The sequence below is a fragment of the Wyeomyia smithii genome, chromosome 1, assembly GCF_029784165.1.
Source record: "Wyeomyia smithii strain HCP4-BCI-WySm-NY-G18 chromosome 1, ASM2978416v1, whole genome shotgun sequence".
NCBI lineage: Eukaryota > Metazoa > Arthropoda > Insecta > Diptera > Culicidae > Wyeomyia > Wyeomyia smithii.
The window spans coordinates 83144994-83164030 of record NC_073694.1 but is presented as its reverse complement, the minus strand read 5'-3'; the positions used below and the strand labels follow the sequence as shown (position 1 = coordinate 83164030).

The 19037-nt window shown below is 39.8% G+C and overlaps 1 protein-coding gene across 6 annotated transcripts in view; it reads left to right on the top strand.

The window, feature by feature from the left end:
* Positions 1-16881, top strand: part of LOC129717837 (uncharacterized) — a 159017-nt gene extending 142136 nt beyond the window's left edge. For 5 of the 6 annotated variants that reach the window (XM_055668043.1, XM_055668041.1, XM_055668045.1 and 2 more), the window contains one exon: positions 15779-16881. In XM_055668043.1, the coding sequence (XP_055524018.1) occupies positions 15779-15811 (33 nt within the window). In that variant the 3' untranslated portion in view covers positions 15812-16881. Of the gene's footprint in view, positions 1-13129; positions 13454-15778 lie in introns of those variants that run through there. The other variant, XM_055668044.1, reaches the window with a different exon arrangement.
* Positions 16882-19037: the final 2156 nt, after the last annotated feature.

The window sequence follows — 19037 nt, the reverse complement described above, 5'->3', positions numbered from 1 at the left end:
CGTTCCAACGAGTTATGGACAACGTTTTAAGAGAACATATAGGTGTCTCCCGTTTAGTTTACATGGATGATATTATTGTATTTTCGACCAGCTTAACTGAACTCCTTGACAATTTGAGTAAAATTTTTAATACTCTACAGAAACATAATTTAAAAATTCAACTAAATAAGAGCGAATTTCTACAAACGAAAGTCGCGTTTCTCGGGCATATTGTTACACCCGACGGAGTAAGACCCATTCCAGACAAAATACAAATTATTCAAAATTGGCCTATACCAACTAATGAAAAGGAATTACGCGGATTCTTTGAAATTCTTGGTTATTACAGGAAATTTATATGAGATTTTGCCAAAGTAGCAAAGCCTCTTACTAACGCTTTGAGGAAATATCCCACTCAAAAGAATTTATTGATGCTTTTAATCAATGCAAGAATATTTAAACCGGAAGCAATATTTTACAATATCCGGACTTCAGCAAAAAACTCATTCTAACTACAGACGCCTTTAATTTTGCAATTGACGCTGTTTTCTCATAAATACAAATCGGAAACGACAAGCCGATAGCTTTTGCTATCAGGACTTCAAATAAATCCGAGGAAAAGTACTCTGCAATTGAAAAAGAGTTACTTGCAGTGGTATGGGCCTGCAAATACTTCCGCCCACATCTTTATGGAAGATAACTCACCGTTTACACAGACCAAAAACCTCTCACATATGGTTTAAATTCAAAAGACACCAATAACCGACTTGTTAATCTCGCTTAGCGAGTTTGACTTTGAAATTTTATACAGACCAGGCAAGCTAAACATAGTTGCCGACAGCCTTTCTCGAGTGAGAAACGAATTTAACATTAATAAAAATGCATCATTCGATGATGCAACAGTGCATTCTGCAGTTACGGATAACTCAGAATTCATAAGCTGTACTGAACATCCGCTAAACGCATTTAGTAATCAAATTGTTTTAAGAATTAGACCGGACGAACCCGATAATTATGAACGGATCTTTCCAAGAGTATACCGACGCACTATAACCCGACTAGTTTTCGGCATCCCTATTATTTTCAAAATTTTCAAGGACTATATGGCCCCGAAAAGAACGAATTGCATTTATTGCCCAGAACAGCTAATGGGAATAATCCAAACCACGTATCGGAATTATTTCAATAGACCTAAACAATTTAAAATATTTATTACGCAAAAACAGCTTATCGATCTAAGGACACCAGAAGAACGAAATTTAATTATCGAGCAGACACATGATCGTTCCCACAGAGGAATTTGGGAAAGTACCCAACAAATCTCTAAACGGTTCTACTTTCCAAAACTTAAAGCAAAAATTAAAGACTACATTATGCTTTGCGAAATATGTCATAAAAATAAATACGACCGACATCCATACAAGATAGCCAGGCCCGAATATTCAAGGGCCCCCCTAGTGCAGGGGCGACCTGTTTTGACGCAGGACTACGCTCAACCGCACTATTGTGCATGCAGAGAAAAATCGGAAGCGACGAGTCGCTCGTCTAACAAGGATTTTCCAGCGAATTTCGCAGTATTTGAATATAATGTAGTCTTTGATTCAACATAAAATGTCCCGAAATATGCGACTGTAGTATTTTCTAATAGTTTGTATTGTGTCCTAGTCGCAAAACTATGTCAATTTAATCAAAGAACATTAAAACTGCATTGTACTGTGCGAGAAATAATCATACAAAATGACATCGCTAAAAATCTCCGCGTCGTTGGGCTCACCAACGAATTGCAGAGTAGTGCTGCAGCGACAATATATCGAGATACATTCTGCGGAAACTAAAAACAAGGTGTAACGCCGGAATGAAAGATTTCAAACGGTTATACTGATGTAACCACATGATGGATCACAATAATCAATATGTCGTTGGATTGATAAAATGATGGACAATTTTGTGATTCTTCAGTTATCATTATCACTTCATTGTTGAACAGTAAAAATTGAATAAAAATTTCAAGGTTAAATTTTCACGAACAATGAAACAATCCCATGCGAGTACGCCTGGCACAGACTTCATGAGTAGACACCAACTGCCTGCTATGTTATCCTGTATAGCAGTGGCAAAAAAAAAATGACAGAATCTCCCCGTCTCAATAGGTCAACTAATGTTTACTTCCATGAGCCTAGACTATTTTGATGTCTTGAAGGTGAAGCTTTTTCGGAAAGTTCGTAACCACCTCCACTATCAGACAGTTTTACGTTCTGCTGTTAGAAAGTTATTAAAACTGATGTCTTGAAGGAAAACATGCTGGCATAGGCAACAGTACTGCACCGAGCAATGTATGAATAGAGCGCTCTGGTCAATCGTCGTCTATCAGTGCAGAAGAACTCGATATTCATTTGTGTGCAGCGAAGCCAAGTGAAGACTACATTGCCGCTGTCGACGCAAAGTGACGCGCGTTAGGTTAATGCGTAGGTATCGTTTTGCGATCTGGAACACAATCGAATCGCTGTTTGAGTTGTCTTCTCCTTTTTCTTCTTGTTACGTATAGTAAGTAAATATCAGAATTCAATATGATTATTCGGGTGTCGCAAAATACGCTTCACCGTCGGGGACAACAAAATTCTGTACGAGTCGGTAGAAGCAGATAGCAGGGTATATAAATTTGGTGAATTGTACAGATAAAATGCGATGTTTATTTTTGAACTTTACACTCTATAACATTCTATTTTTCTTAGATTTATTTAAATAACTAAATATAGAGTATTTGAAAGACAATAGAAAACCAAAATGCTCCGTACATATTTTTGAAGAGGTAGTTAATCGAGCTGTACTGATGATTATATTTTATTAGCTAAATAAATTCAGTTCAATATGGCAATCTTAGTTGCATCCCGCGGTACCGGTATAGAAAAAAACCAAATTCATTTCATCTTGATATTGGAGTTTCCACATTTGTGTGTTATTTGTATTTTTCAATTAGAATTTTTTTTACCTAAAGCATATTTTTACCATCCTAAATCCATTCAAATCCACGACATCAGTAACAACGCAGAAGCGTTGCTTTTACAAGGTGGGGAGGGAAGAATAATTGCCGACTACGATAGAATTTTGCACATCATTGATTTCCAACAAATCGAAAGCTCAGTATCAATTATAGAAAACGTAATAAGTCATCTATCTAATTCGTCCAGTGATTTTTCAGACATTATCAGGATAAAACTAAAAGAAATCAAATCATTTTTTAACTCAATACACGTCAACACAGAGAGAAATAAACGTGCGATTAATCTACTAGGAAGTGCCATCAAATTCACTACCGGTAATCTTGACACAGAAGATATGAACCTAATCGAGAATAACTTGAATGAGCTTAAAACGACAGGAAACTCGCTGATAAAACAAAATAACAGGCAGATTAGGATCAATACTAAATTCAAAAATAGGCTCTATTTAATTAGCAATAAAATTAAAAACCAACAAAACATTTTGCATAATGTTCTTAGGAAAGACGACTATATGGGCCATTCCATGTCAAGTGTCCGAAGAAATGCATCGACCATCTCCGATTTCAACCAAAATTTGTGAGTCGATGTATTTTGGGCCGAAACTTATAAATACAAAGTGTTGTATCGATTGGTGGACCCCTCGGCCAATGGGACTGCCTTCACTTTTTGCGAATTTAGCAAAACACTTTTTTTAATTTGCGGATATCTCGGGATCCTGGAGAGCTACAGTTGATATTGACATATCATTTTGAAGGGTTTTAGATGTAGAATAGAACTACGTAGTTAATTTTTTCTGCACTGTTGCCAATATTGCGATTTTTTAAATTTCAAACTAAATTTGCAATTTACTTGAAATACCCCCCCATCGATTTTGATTATGACTATGCCAATGATCGACTCCGCGCCGTTTCTACTAAAAGTGCTCTGCATGCCGACATTGGCCAGATCTATGTTGAGCTTTGCCAAAGCCTCCAACAAGATCCGGCCTCCTTGATTTGTGCTTCGACATCCCCACTCGGTTGCCCACGCGTTGAAGCCGCCCGCCACCACCAACGGCGATAGACCGATCAGAACCTCGGTGGCTCGGTCGATCATCCTTGCGAACTGCTCGGCAGACCATCGAGGCGGAACATAGCAACTGCAATAGTACACTCCGTTTACCTTGGCAACCGCGAATCCTTCGTTTGAGGTTGACACTACTTCCTGAACCGGAGACCTGCTCTTCGTCCATATTGCTGCCATACCGGACCCGTCCGAAATCCAGTTACCGTTTCCGGAAGGAATACGGTAGGGGTCCGAGATTATGGCAATGTCCGACAACTACTCAGTGACTGCTTGGTGTAGCAGTTGCTGAGCCGCGTAGCAGTGGTTCAAGTTTAGTTGTATCACTCTCACGCCCGTGGCTTGCTAATGTCGGCATACCGGCCGTGCACCCATTATGCGCTTTGCGTCACGTTTTCCGGCGCACGCCAAGCACTTCCGCAGTCTTTACTTTTGTGGCCTGCAGCACCACATCGCCTACACAGGGAGCTCCTGTCAGGCCCCTTGCAGCTAAATGACTTGTGTCATTGCTCGAAGCATCGGAAGCAGACCTCCGGCGGCTCGTAGATGCTGAGTGGACACATTGACCAGCCCACTTCGAGCTTCGCTACCCTTAGCGCCAGGTTTCCGTCCACCGACGGAAGCCTGACAGTAACGGCCTGGGTCCCCACTGGGCCTATGCGTAATCGAACTTCCTCTGAGGCCACAACCACTCCGCACTGCTCCTTGAGGGCATCCGCGACTTCGCATGCCTCGGTGACCTCGTCCAGGTATTTAATCTGTAGGATTACCTGCTACGTGAGCGCCCGAACCTGCAACCCGTCTCCAAGCGCCTCTTGGGCTAATGCCCGATAGACTGGGCCCTTGTTTTTGGCTTCTTTGCGGAGCTCAACGATCATTTCTGCCTTACAGGATCGGCGGATGCTACGCACATCCGCTCCCAGATCTTTAAGCTTCGCGTCGCCTCTCATTGCCTTAAGGACTTCCGAGTACTTTGACTCTTTTGTCTTAAGGATTGACTTTCTTCGTCGCAGGATTTGTGACCGGTTGCGGTTTTTGGCCACCACTTTTTGGTTCCTTCTCTTGGTTACCACCGTGGGAGATGGGTTTTCCAACCCATCTGCGCCCATCTCCAGAATGTTGTTTGTCTGCATTTTTTGTTTAAGGGGTCCCCCTTCCAGCCGGTTATCCATAATGGAGTAGTCGCCTATATGGTCCCAAGGTAGTCTATGCCGGAGCAGTGAGACCATGGCTTGGGGTGGCTGCCATAGTGCCTTATGGGCAACTATGACACCCCCGACCGGCGCAAGTCAGGAAAAGACATTTGTTTTTACTCCTGCCTGATTCCCACCATGCAATGGGCTCAGAACGTACTGTAAGACCTGCCAAAATTGTGGCAGGAAAACGAAATCCGACTCGTATCCTATAGCGATGCGACCAGTATCCGAAATTGGGAACTTCACTGGCATCAGCTCCAATGGGCGATATAGTGCATTTGGGTGGTGGGAGCGGCACTACTCGCTCCGTCGGAGCTGCTTCTGGACAATGTGGCTTTTGCGAGGATTCGGCGGCCCAATGCCTGAGTCTCACCACGACCTAGGCTAGCTCCCGCTGATGGTCCGGGACTGCTTGCTAGCAGTGAGCACTTACGTAGCCTTCGGTAACCGACCCGTGGTGGTATACAGCTCTGCCATATATATATATATATATATATATATATATATATATATATATATATATATATATATATATATATATATATGGCAGAGCTGTATACCACCACGGGTCGGTTACCGGTTACAGCTCTGCCATATATATATATATATATATATATATATATATATATATATATATATATATATATATATATATATATATATATATATATATATATATATATATATATATATATATATATATATATATATATATATATATATATATATATATATATATATATATATATATATATATATATATATGGCAGAGCTGTATACCACCACGGGTCGGTTACCGAAGGCTACGTAAGTGCTCACTGCTAGCAAGCAGTCCCGGACCATCAGCGGGAGCTAGCCTAGGTCGTGGTGAGACTCAGGCATTGGGCCGCCGAATCCTCGCAAAAGCCACATTGTCCAGAAGCAGCTCCGACGGAGCGAGTAGTGCCGCTCCCACCACCCAAATGCACTATATCGCCCATTGGAGCTGATGCCAGTGAAGTTCCCAATTTCGGATACTGGTCGCATCGCTATAGGATACGAGTCGGATTTCGTTTTCCTGCCACAATTTTGGCAGGTCTTACAGTACGTTCTGAGTCCATTGCATGGTGGGAATAAGGCAGGAGTAAAAACAAATGTCTTTTCCTGACTTGCGCCGGTCGGGGGTGTCATAGTTGCCCATAAGGCACTATGGCAGCCACCCCAAGCCATGGTCTCACTGCTCCGGCATAGACTACCTTGGGACCATATAGGCGACTACTCCATTATGGATAACCGGCTGGAAGGGGGACCCCTTAAACAAAAAATGCAGACAAACAACATTCTGGAGATGGGCGCAGATGGGTTGGAAAACCCATCTCCCACGGTGGTAACCAAGAGAAGGAACCAAAAAGTGGTGGCCAAAAACCGCAACCGGTCACAAATCCTGCGACGAAGAACGTCAAGAACAAGGGCGACGCACTCATCCTTAAGACAGAAGAGTCAAAGTACTCGGAAGTCCTTAAGGCAATGAGAGGCGACGCGAAGCTTAAAGATCTGAGAGCGGATGTGCGTAGCATCCGCCGATCCTGTAAGGCAGAAATGATCGTTGAGCTCCGCAAAGAAGCCAAAAACAAGGGCCCAGTCTATCGGGCATTAGCCCAAGAGGCGCTTGGAGACGGGTTGCAGGTTCGGGCGCTCACGTCGCAGATAATCCTACAGATTAAATACCTGGACGAGGTCACCGAGGCATGCGAAGTCGCGGATGCCCTCAAGGAGCAGTGCGGAGTGGTTGTGGCCTCAGAGGAAGTTCGATTACGCATAGGCCCAGTGGGGACCCAGGCCGTTACTGTCAGGCTTCCGTCGGTGGACGGAAACCTGGCGCTAAGGGTAGCGAAGCTCGAAGTGGGCTGGTCAATGTGTCCACTCAGCATCTACGAGCCGCCGGAGGTCTGCTTCCGATGCTTCGAGCAATGACACAAGTCATTTAGCTGCAAGGGGCCTGACAGGAGCTCCCTGTGTAGGCGATGTGGTGCTGCAGGCCACAAAAGTAAAGACTGCGGAAGTGCTTGGCGTGCGCCGGAAAACGTGACGCAAAGCGCATAATGGGTGCACGGCCGGTATGCCGACATTAGCAAGCCACGGGCGTGAGAGTGATACAACTAAACTTGAACCACTGCTACGCGGCTCAGCAACTGCTACACCAAGCAGTCACTGAGTAGTTGTCGGACATTGCCATAATCTCGGACCCCTACCGTATTCCTTCCGGAAACGGTAACTGGATTTCGGACGGGTCCGGTATGGCAGCAATATGGACGAAGAGCAGGTCTCCGGTTCAGGAAGTAGTGTCAACCTCAAACGAAGGATTCGCGGTTGCCAAGGTAAACGGAGTGTACTATTGCAGTTGCTATGTTCCGCCTCGATGGTCTGCCGAGCAGTTCGCAAGGATGATCGACCGAGCCACCGAGGTTCTGATCAGTCTATCGCCGTTGGTGGTGGCGGGCGGCTTCAACGCGTGGGCAACCGAGTGGGGAAGTCGAAGCACAAATCAAGGAGGCCGGATCTTGTTGGAGGCTTTGGCAAAGCTCAACATAGATCTGGCCAATGTCGGCATGCAGAGCACTTTTAGTAGAAACGGCGCGGAGTCGATCATTGGCATAGTCATAATCAAAATCGATGGGGGGGTATTTCAAGTAAATTGCAAATTTAGTTTGAAATTTAAAAAATCGCAATATTGGCAACAGTGCAGAAAAAATTAACTACGTAGTTCTATTCTACATCTAAAACCCTTCAAAATGATATGTCAATATCAACTGTAGCTCTCCAGGATCCCGAGATATCCGCAAATTAAAAAAAGTGTTTTGCTAAATTCGCAAAAAGTGAAGGCAGTCCCATTGGCCGAGGGGTCCACCAATCGATACAACACTTTGTATTTATAAGTTTCGGCCCAAAATACATCGACTCACAAATTTTGGTTGAAATCGGAGATGGTCGATGCATTTCTTCGGACACTTGACATGGAATGGCCCATATAGTCGTCTTTCCTAAGAACATTATGCAAAATGTTTTATTGGTTTTTAATTTTATTGCTAATTAAATAGAGCCTATTTTTGAATTTAGTATTGATCCTAATCTGCCTGTTATTTTGTTTTATCAGCGAGTTTCCTGTCGTTTTAAGCTCATTCAAGTTATTCTCGATTAGGTTCATATCTTCTGTGTCAAGATTACCGGTAGTGAATTTGATGGCACTTCCTAGTAGATTAATCGCACGTTTATTTCTCTCTGTGTTGACGTGTATTGAGTTAAAAAATGATTTGATTTCTTTTAGTTTTATCCTGATAATGTCTGAAAAATCACTGGACGAATTAGATAGATGACTTATTACGTTTTCTATAATTGATACTGAGCTTTCGATTTGTTGGAAATCAATGATGTGCAAAATTCTATAGTAGCCGGCAATTATTCTTTCCTCCCCACCTTGTAAAAGCAACGCTTCTGCGTTGTTACTGATGTCGTGGATTTGAATGGATTTAGGATGGTAAAAATGTGCTTTAGGTAAAAAAAATTCTAATTGAAAAATACAAATAACACACAAATGTGGAAACTCCAATATCAAGATGAAATGAATTTGGTTTTTTTCTATACCGGTACCGCGGGATGCAACTAAGATTGCCATATTGAACTGAATTTATTTAGCTAATAAAATATAATCATCAGTACAGCTCGTTTAACTACCTCTTCAAAAATATGTACGGAGCATTTTGGTTTTCTATTGTCTTTCAAATACTCTATATTTAGTTATTTAAATAAATCTAAGAAAAATAGAATGTTATAGAGTGTAAAGTTCAAAAATAAACATCGCATTTTATCTGTACAATTCACCAAATTTATATACCCTGCTATCTGCTTCTACCGACTCGTACAGAATTTTGTTGTCCCCGACGGTGAAGCGTATTTTGCGACACCCGAATAATCATATTGAATTCTGATATTTACTTACTATACGTAACAAGAAGAAAAAGGAGAAGACAACTCAAACAGCGATTCGATTGTGTTCCAGATCGCAAAACGATACCTACGCATTAACCCAACGCGCGTCACTTTGCGTCGACAGCGGCAATGTAGTCTTCACTTGGCTTCGCTGCACACAAATGAATATCGAGTTCTTCTGCACTGATAGACGACGATTGACCAGAGCGCTCTATTCATACATTGCTCGGTGCAGTACTGTTGCCTATGCCAGCATGTTTTCCTTCAAGACATCAGTTTTAATAACTTTCTAACAGCAGAACGTAAAACTGTCTGATAGTGGAGGTGGTTACGAACTTTCCGAAAAAGCTTCACCTTCAAGACATCAAAATAGTCTAGGCTCATGGAAGTAAACATTAGTTGACCTATTGAGACGGGGAGATTCTGTCTTTTTTTTTTGCCACTGCTATACAGGATAACATAGCAGGCAGTTGGTGTCTACTCATGAAGTCTGTGCCAGGCGTACTCGCATGGGATTGTTTCATTGTTCGTGAAAATTTAACCTTGAAATTTTTATTCAATTTTTACTGTTCAACAATGAAGTGATAATGATAACTGAAGAATCACAAAATTGTCCATCATTTTATCAATCCAACGACATATTGATTATTGTGATCCATCATGTGGTTACATCAGTATAACCGTTTGAAATCTTTCATTCCGGCGTTACACCTTGTTTTTAGTTTCCGCAGAATGTATCTCGATATATTGTCGCTGCAGCACTACTCTGCAATTCGTTGGTGAGCCCAACGACGCGAAGATTTTTAGCGATGTCATTTTGTATGATTATTTCTCGCACAGTACAATGCAGTTTTAATGTTCTTTGATTAAATTGACATAGTTTTGCGACTAGGACACAATACAAACTATTAGAAAATACTACAGTCGCATATTTCGGGACATTTTATGTTGAATCAAAGACTACATTATATTCAAATACTGCGAAATTCGCTGGAAAATCCTTGTTAGACGAGCGACTCGTCGCTTCCGATTTTTCTCTGCATGCACAATAGTGCGATTGAGCGTAGTCCTGCGTCAAAACAGGTCGCCCCTGCACTAGGGGGGCCCTTGAATATTCGGGCCTGGCTATCTTGTATGGATGTCGGTCGTATTTATTTTTATGACATATTTCGCAAAGCATAATGTAGTCTTTAATTTTTGCTTTAAGTTTTGGAAAGTAGAACCGTTTAGAGATTTGTTGGGTACTTTCCCAAATTCCTCTGTGGGAACGATCATGTGTCTGCTCGATAATTAAATTTTGTTCTTCTGGTGTCCTTAGATCGATAAGCTGTTTTTGCGTAATAAATATTTTAAATTGTTTAGGTCTATTGAAATAATTCCGATACGTGGTTTGGATTATTCCCATTAGCTGTTCTGGGCAATAAATGCAATTCGTTCTTTTCAGGTCCATATAGTCCTTGAAAATTTTGAAAATAATAGGGATGCCGAAAACTAGTCGGGTTATAGTGCGTCGGTATACTCTTGGAAAGATCCGTTCATAATTATCGGGTTCGTCCGGTCTAATTCTTAAAACAATTTGATTACTAAATGCGTTTAGCGGATGTTCAGTACAGCTTATGAATTCTGAGTCATCCGTAACTGCAGAATGCACTGTTGCATCATCGAATGATGCATTTTTATCAATGTTAAATTCGTTTCTCACTCGAGAAAGGCTGTCGGCAACTATGTTTAGCTTGCCTGGTCTGTATAAAATTTCAAAGTCAAACTCGCTAAGCGAGATTAACAAGTCGGTTATTGGTGTCTTTTGAATTTAAACCATATGTGAGAGGTTTTTGGTCTGTGTAAACGGTGAGTTATCTTCCATAAAGATGTGGGCGGAAGTATTTGCAGGCCCATACCACTGCAAGTAACTCTTTTTCAATTGCAGAGTACTTTTCCTCGGATTTATTTGAAGTCCTGATAGCAAAAGCTATCGGCTTGTCGCTTCCGATTTGTATTTATGAGAAAACAGCGTCAATTGCAAAATTAAAGGCGTCTGTAGTTAGAATGAGTTTTTTGCTGAAGTCCGGATATTGTAAAATATTGCTTCCGGTTTAAATATTCTTGCATTGATTAAAAGCATCAATAAATTCTTTTGAGTGGGATATTTCCTCAAAGCGTTAGTAAGAGGCTTTGCTACTTTGGCAAAATCTCATATAAATTTCCTGTAATAACCAAGAATTTCAAAGAATCCGCGTAATTCCTTTTCATTAGTTGGTATAGGCCAATTTTGAATAATTTGTATTTTGTCTGGAATGGGTCTTACTCCGTCGGGTGTAACAATATGCCCGAGAAACGCGACTTTCGTTTGTAGAAATTCGCTCTTATTTAGTTGAATTTTTAAATTATGTTTCTGTAGAGTATTAAAAATTTTACTCAAATTGTCAAGGAGTTCAGTTAAGCTGGTCGAAAATACAATAATATCATCCATGTAAACTAAACGGGAGACACCTATATGTTCTCTTAAAACGTTGTCCATAACTCGTTGGAACGTTGAAGGCGCGTTTTTGAGTCCAAACGGCATTCTTAAAATTCGTTGTGTGCATTTTCGACACTGAAAGCTGTCTTTGGAATGTCATTTGCGTCAACTTCGACCTGGTGGAATCCAGATGCGAGGTCTTGCGTGGTGAAGTAAATGCATCGTCCCAATTTGTCGAGTATGTCCGTGATGTTTGGAAGGGGATACAGAGGCCTCACTACTTAACATTGGCCCTAGGAAATGCTGACCTAGCATCTATCGAATACCTAGCACCTGGTAGCGGTATCCTGCTGGCGATGTCCACGCTGCTAAGGGAATTCACTGATCGTGCTGTCTCGATGCTCTTGTTGATACTCGTGTTGGCATATCCGTTGGTGCCAATAGAGGTTTCCCGTCAAAAAATTTTATTCGTTCAAACAATGTCTTTTAATTTTTTAAACTGAACCTCATTTAATTTTTTTTTCTTTGGGGGTTGTAGCTATTGAAAAAAAAAACCGAATGCACATTTTACCCCATCCTGCCGAACATATTTTTTTGCGTTTTACCCTTTTTCCTCTGGGATTAGTGGTGAATTTGATGCAATTAGGCAAATAAAGGTGGGGAGATAGCGGGAGAAAAATGCTTATGCTACAAGTATACCTTTATAGTGTTTATGAAGACAATAATAAACTAAACTTAACTAGGCGAGATCTCACACTCGCAACACGAACCGTGTTGTTCGATTCACGTTGTTTTTTTAACCATGACGATGTTTAGGATTTACTGCCTTATGTTGACTAACTTTTTTTCCGCACCTTCATGTATATCTCATTGAATAATGTTTACATCGACTTTCTGGCAGCTGTTTTCGATGTAAATAATCTCAACTAGGTAAAAAAACAAATACCTTGAAAAAGCAGTGTGATAAACCTCGATCCCACTCGCGGCAGGAAATGCAGCCACAAGGATAAAGAAATTCGAAAACATTGTAAGTATTTTACGATCAGGCTGATACAAATTTCGGATTCTTTTCATGTCCAAGGTTATCAAGGTTAACAAAGGGGGTGGCAAAAAATAAATAACACCGAGACGAAAAAAAAGAAATATCTTTGATCAAAGTTTGTGTGCAAGTTATGACGTTTGTAACTTGCACTCAAATAAATGTTGAAAAATAACACTTTATTTATTATTATTATTTATTTCGCTTACCTTTCGACGACACTCTCGCTGTCACTGGACTTGTTTGTTGCTAAATTAAGCATTTATGCTGTCGGAAAGCCAATAAAATGAACAAAACGGTTTGAGCTTTTTTTTCTTCCCCTTCCAATATTCAAGATTTTTGAAGGGGGGCATAAAATTAAAATAAAATTTGTAACGGCCTTATCTAAAACTCTCAAGTTAGTAAAATGTAGATGTTGTGATTTCAGCCAACAAAGTAATGGGACATCTCTGGCGAGTGCAATTTCCACTGTCGGAAGCGCTGCAACGGCAACCTTCAACAGCAGTAGCAGTACCTAACAATTTAACTACGGGAACTGGAACATAGGAAGCAATCAGTGTTTTCGCAATGAAAATATTTCCGCTGGTCGCTTTTGGAAGCGATTCCAACCGTAACAACGCTGGCGGACTCAAAGAATCGTTCCTTGCGTTATGGCACTTTCGGACATAGTGGAAATAGTTATACTGTTCTGCTGCAATAAATTAGCCAGCTTCGGTGATTACGAAGACTTGAATAAATGTTTTAACGAATAGTTTATTTCATTAAGATTTTTCCTTTGGCTTTTCGAGTAGTGGTTCACATAGTTTTTCTCTATAATATCAAACTTTCGATTGATTCTCGGCTACGGCAAAATAGCTTAGCATATCGTAGTGGCCAAGATAACTGGCGAACGAATGTTAGTGATGATTTTGAGCTTTCCATACTTGTTCGTATCCAGTACCGATATACTTCCTCTGCGTGTACTCTAATTAGATATTATATCGGTCATCCATAATTACTCGATAGTGGCTAAAAAGGTTTGACTTCCAGGATCAGGCTCTTTCCAGAGGTTCGAAGCAAGAACTGTGAATGCTTATGCATCCGGAGAAAACTGAGGCAGAAGCATTTAAGGTGAGCATAATTTCAGAAGTTCGTTTTTTCACTGAATGGTTTATACCGCCCTTACGTTCGTTCAATTTGGCTATTATAGACGTAAAGAGGTACATTAGTGAGTAAAATGTTACTTAACAGAAAGGCACAATGTCCCAGTGAAAAAATGTTACATTCGTTGGTTCATATTTGTAAACCGTGGATCATTTCAAAGGCGTGCGAGATACTTTTGATAAATGTGGGACATTTCGCGGGACGTTTTTCTAAGTAGGACATTTTGTTAAGCAGCGGGACTGTCTCGCAAAATGCGGGACGTCTGGTCGTTTAACTTAACAACACATGCGCCACGATTTTGATGATTTAGAGCAGCGGTTCTCAACCTGGAATACGCGTAACCCTAGGGGTATGTGAAAGCTTTCAGGGGGTACGCGAAAGAAAAATCAGTAATGGCGGATAAAGCAATTTTTCTCAAAATACTTCATTTGTTGTTCAAACTTGCTCTTGAAACATGAGCATAGTAATCAAACAAACCTTAATTCAATTTGAAACCTGAATTAGACTACCACAACATGATCTACCACTACTCTCTCCCACTCTGCTAGAATATTCCAAGTCAGGGGGTACAATTGTTTTAAAAAATCCGCATCATACCATGCTTCAAAAAAATATTGCAGAAAAATTTTCCTTGGTGTATTTACTGCTCGCCCAAATAACTTTCGCACTGGGGAGGGGCATGGTTATGTGGAAAGAGCAAAATATAACACAAGGGATGCTACGGATATCCGCATCCGCATCCGCGAATGCGGAACATCCACATGAAAATTGACATTCGCAACAACATCTGCATCCGTAATCACATCTCCGCATCCGCATCTGCAGATGTCTGAAAAATCACATCCGTAACATCCCTGATCTGCATTAAAGGGCAACAAAAAAGCTTTTTAGTAGCAGTTGCATTATCTGGCTCGGGAACAACGAAGAGCATACATGCTTTGAAGCAAGCATAGGTAAGGAATCTTACCAAACTACTTGCACATTTGATTGCCGAAGGTGGATTCAGTATTAAGGGCCATCCATATACCACGTGGACAGATTTTGAACGATTTTGACCCAAGGAAGAGGAAATACAGTCGCAGCAGCAACAAATCAGTCTTTGTGAACAGATGCTGGGTACCTCCGAATCGAAAGTCAAGTTTTAGTCTCATTATTTTACGAGTTGCGGAAAGAATTTTTCGGTGCAGTTCCGAAAGAATTTTATCAGGTAATGTGTTATTTGAATTTTCGTGCAAAAGTTTTTTCATAGTACATAAATAAAACGATGCTTGGTTTTGTCAACAATTTCAGTACTAAGAACATGCCAAAAATGACAATGTTGCCAAAAAGTTGGGGTGAATAATATTTTGCAGTGCTGCAAGAACGTAAATTTCCAAACTCAACATTCATGCAAGTTGGAAAAAATATTCAACATTCATGCATTTTCACCTTTCAAAAAATAATAGTAAATTTAATACTTATGGAAAAAATTTGATTTTAGCGCTATTAATCTTTGAATGCAAAGTACTTCGAGAAAAAATTATAAAAATAGGGGGTAAACTTTATATATATATATATATATATATATATATATATATATATATATATATATATATATATATATATATATATATATATATATATATATATATATATATATATATATATATATATATATATATATATATATATATATATATATATATATATATATATATATATATATATATATATATATATATATATATATATATATATATATATATATATATATATATATATATATATATATATATATATATATATATATATATATATATATATATATATATATATATATATATATATATATATATATATATATATATATATATATATATATATATATGTATATATATATATATATAATGTTATTTGAAACTGAAATATTAGTAATGTATATGTTTCATTATAGATTCCGCAGCGTAATTCTTCAAACAACCACTAGATGCTGAAACTAAAGATAATCGTCTCATAACGGGCATACAGTTATTGTTGAATTTTTAGATATTTGTTTATAATTCATTCAGAATAACATTTGGATTTTAGTAAGACTCAAATCTTTATAATAAAGCAGAAAAAAAGTAAAATGCAAAACTTATTCAAAAGCTAAATTACGAAAACCTGTTGAAAATATAAACATAAACGAAAAAAAATATCGCTTTTGTTGAAAACGTTGAAAACACAAGCTCCAATAATTCAGTGCGTTAGAAGAAAGAAAAATAGAATCTTCCTTATAAGATTTGGAGTCTATTTACAAGTTTTGACAGAGTTTACTAGCACTTTTTTGAACAACGTGTATTAACATGTGAAGTGCAGCTTATACCATAAAGATTGAAGATTTGTATAAATTCAAGACTGTATAAAACAAAACAAAGCCATAGCGAGCCATAAAGAATTAAATGAGTTCACATAACATCCACCTGTATTTGTATTATAAAGTCTTGTTCAGCGTTAATAGAAATATTTAACATATAACCACAGACAGACGACCAAGCAAGAACAAAATTGATCGAAAATTTCGTGTAAATTTTCAAAGAGAATTGCGTTATAAATCATTTGTATACTAGCGCCGCCTGGTGACCTTATCGCTACAATACATTTTTTTTGCTGGGGTATGAGGCTAGCGTCACTAGTAGCGCTATCTGGTTACGGATTGCTACTACAAAAATCTCTACACAAGTTTGGGACTCAGCTTGGACGTCTGTCTGCGATATTACCGAATGTTAACAGCAATGTTCTAAAACCTGCAAAGAATCTTGAAAGCTGACCCCGGCATTCGAGTATGAATAAACGCTTAGACCGAGCCAACCTAGTAGGAACCCGCATAATCAATAACCATAAACGGATTACAATCCGTATGGTACGATACCCCATACGGTCGAGACTATACCCCAAACTAGTTGTTAGGCAGGTTTTATGGTTACTGATTATATGGGAAGGATTTATGTTATGTCACATTTCTGCAGTCCACAATTTTTAGTCTAGTAAATAAACATTATGATTTAAAATTTCAAAGTTGAAAATGTTTGTAATCCGAAAATATCGACACATCCGAAAATATTGATCATGTAGATTTCTGACCGTTATGATTTATACAAGTTGGAGATATGTACGAGATGATTTAAGGCTGATACAAATTTTGAATTCTTTTTATATTCAAGGTTATCAAAGTTAGCAAAGGGGGTGGCAAAAAATAAATAACACCGAGACGAAAAAAAGAAATATCTTTGATCAAAGTTTGTGTGCAAGTTATGACGTTTGTAACTTGCACTCAAATAAATGTTGAAAAATAACACATTATTATTATTATTTATTTCGCTTGCCTTTTGACGACACTCTCGCTGTCACTGGACTTCGCTAAATAAAGCATTCCCTAGTAACAATTGTAGTTTTATCAAAGTTTTATAGCGCATAATACAGCCAGAATAGCGCTATAAAACTTTGATAAAACCAGTTTTGTTACTTGGGTTTATGCTGTCGGAAAACCAATAAAATCCATTCATTGCTTATTCGGCAGCCGAAGAGGAAAGTTCATTTTCTTGTGCGCTCTGCAGTTCGCTTAAATTAATTTACCGTTTTTTCTAGCGCTCGCTGGTGAAGAACAGTGTGTGGTAGTGGTGAAGTGCTTGCTTTTGGCGCGTGTGCCGGAAGGTGCGGCGCTTGTTTTTTGGTTTGCTTCTTCTCCCAGAAGAACAGGGCGATTCGATCGGAGCTCCGGCGAGGTAAAGGAGGCGGTGACGCCGTTTCTCAGACGGTGCAACATCGCAACTGTGCTGGAAGGTGTCGTGCTAGTTTTTGGCGCGTGCGCTGACAGAGGAAAAAATCGGCGGCGCCGTTTTGCAGTCGATGCAACTCGAAACCGCTAGTGCTGATTACAACTACATACAAAGATAAGTGACACTTTTCATTTATTCTCTCTCCCACTTGTGTATATACATAACTGATCCATCTTTCATTCTTTTTATATATACATATATTCACTTTTTTTACCTTGTAAACATTAGTATATTACATATTCTTATATTTGATACAATGCGCAGCCGTTGAATGACGGTTGGGGGTCTGGCTACCCCACCGAACCTTTCATCCTCCTCAGAGGCTGTAAAGTCCGGCATGGACTTTGCCGAATTCCCACAAATGACAACAACGCTTTCTTTGACGTAGTAAAGAAGCGTAAAAGGCCCCGTAAAACTGCCCCGATTGTCCCATCCACTAATGATGTGCCAATACGGGTCAAAAAGTATCAGGTGAACCAACCCGGTCTTCGTTGGGTCGTGTTTTTCCGACCCAAAAATAAACCTCTCAGAGTTATGCAGATATGCAAAACTCTGAAGAAAGATTACACCAGCTTGACTGAGATTTTTAAAGTCAAAACGTGTAACAGGGGGCACCCTGTACACACGGAAATTTGCCCGGCGAAACCCTTACAGGGCGGCCAGATACCTCTAACGGACTTTCGGACTTGTGCTAGAACACTAAAAAAACAAACAAAATAAACAAAACAAAACTTATCGGTTTATTCCGTCCTTCCTCTAGCTGTTGGTGGTGGGAGCACTCCTGGGGTGGTTTTTGTCCAAGCTGCTCCAGCAGCTAACTTCGGCGGGGCTGATGTGTTGGATGCTGCTCCCACAGCAGACTTCGGTGAAGTGGTTTTCCGCTCCTTGTCGATTAGCCGGGGTAGCGAACACTGCTTACCAATCCGGCGAGCAACACACACCAGCAGCACACGATACACGGGCCAACGGAAACACCTTCGTTGGACTTACACAATACAAAGCGGCACAACCTTCGCTTTTTTTGCGAGACAAAACTGTAAAAATTTAACAGTTAAAAAACGCGCACAGAAACGTAAACAAAACGACGCACGTCTCACCGTGGTCGAGGCTAAAACTGATCATCCCGCGATGGCTGCCTATGTTGCCGACCACAACAAACCCGCCGTGACGTCTTAGTCAGCACTCAGCACACCACTTTTCCGCAGCTAGAGGGAAATTCCGGCCTATCTAACCCTAAACATTAATTCACAAATATAAAATAAAAATTATCGGCCCTACTAAACGCGACAATATCGTTCACAAACGAAAAAACGAACGAATTTAAACGAATTTACGTGAACGATATTCAGCGCAAGTGATGAGAACTGTCATAACAAGTACACGCTGCTGCGGGAG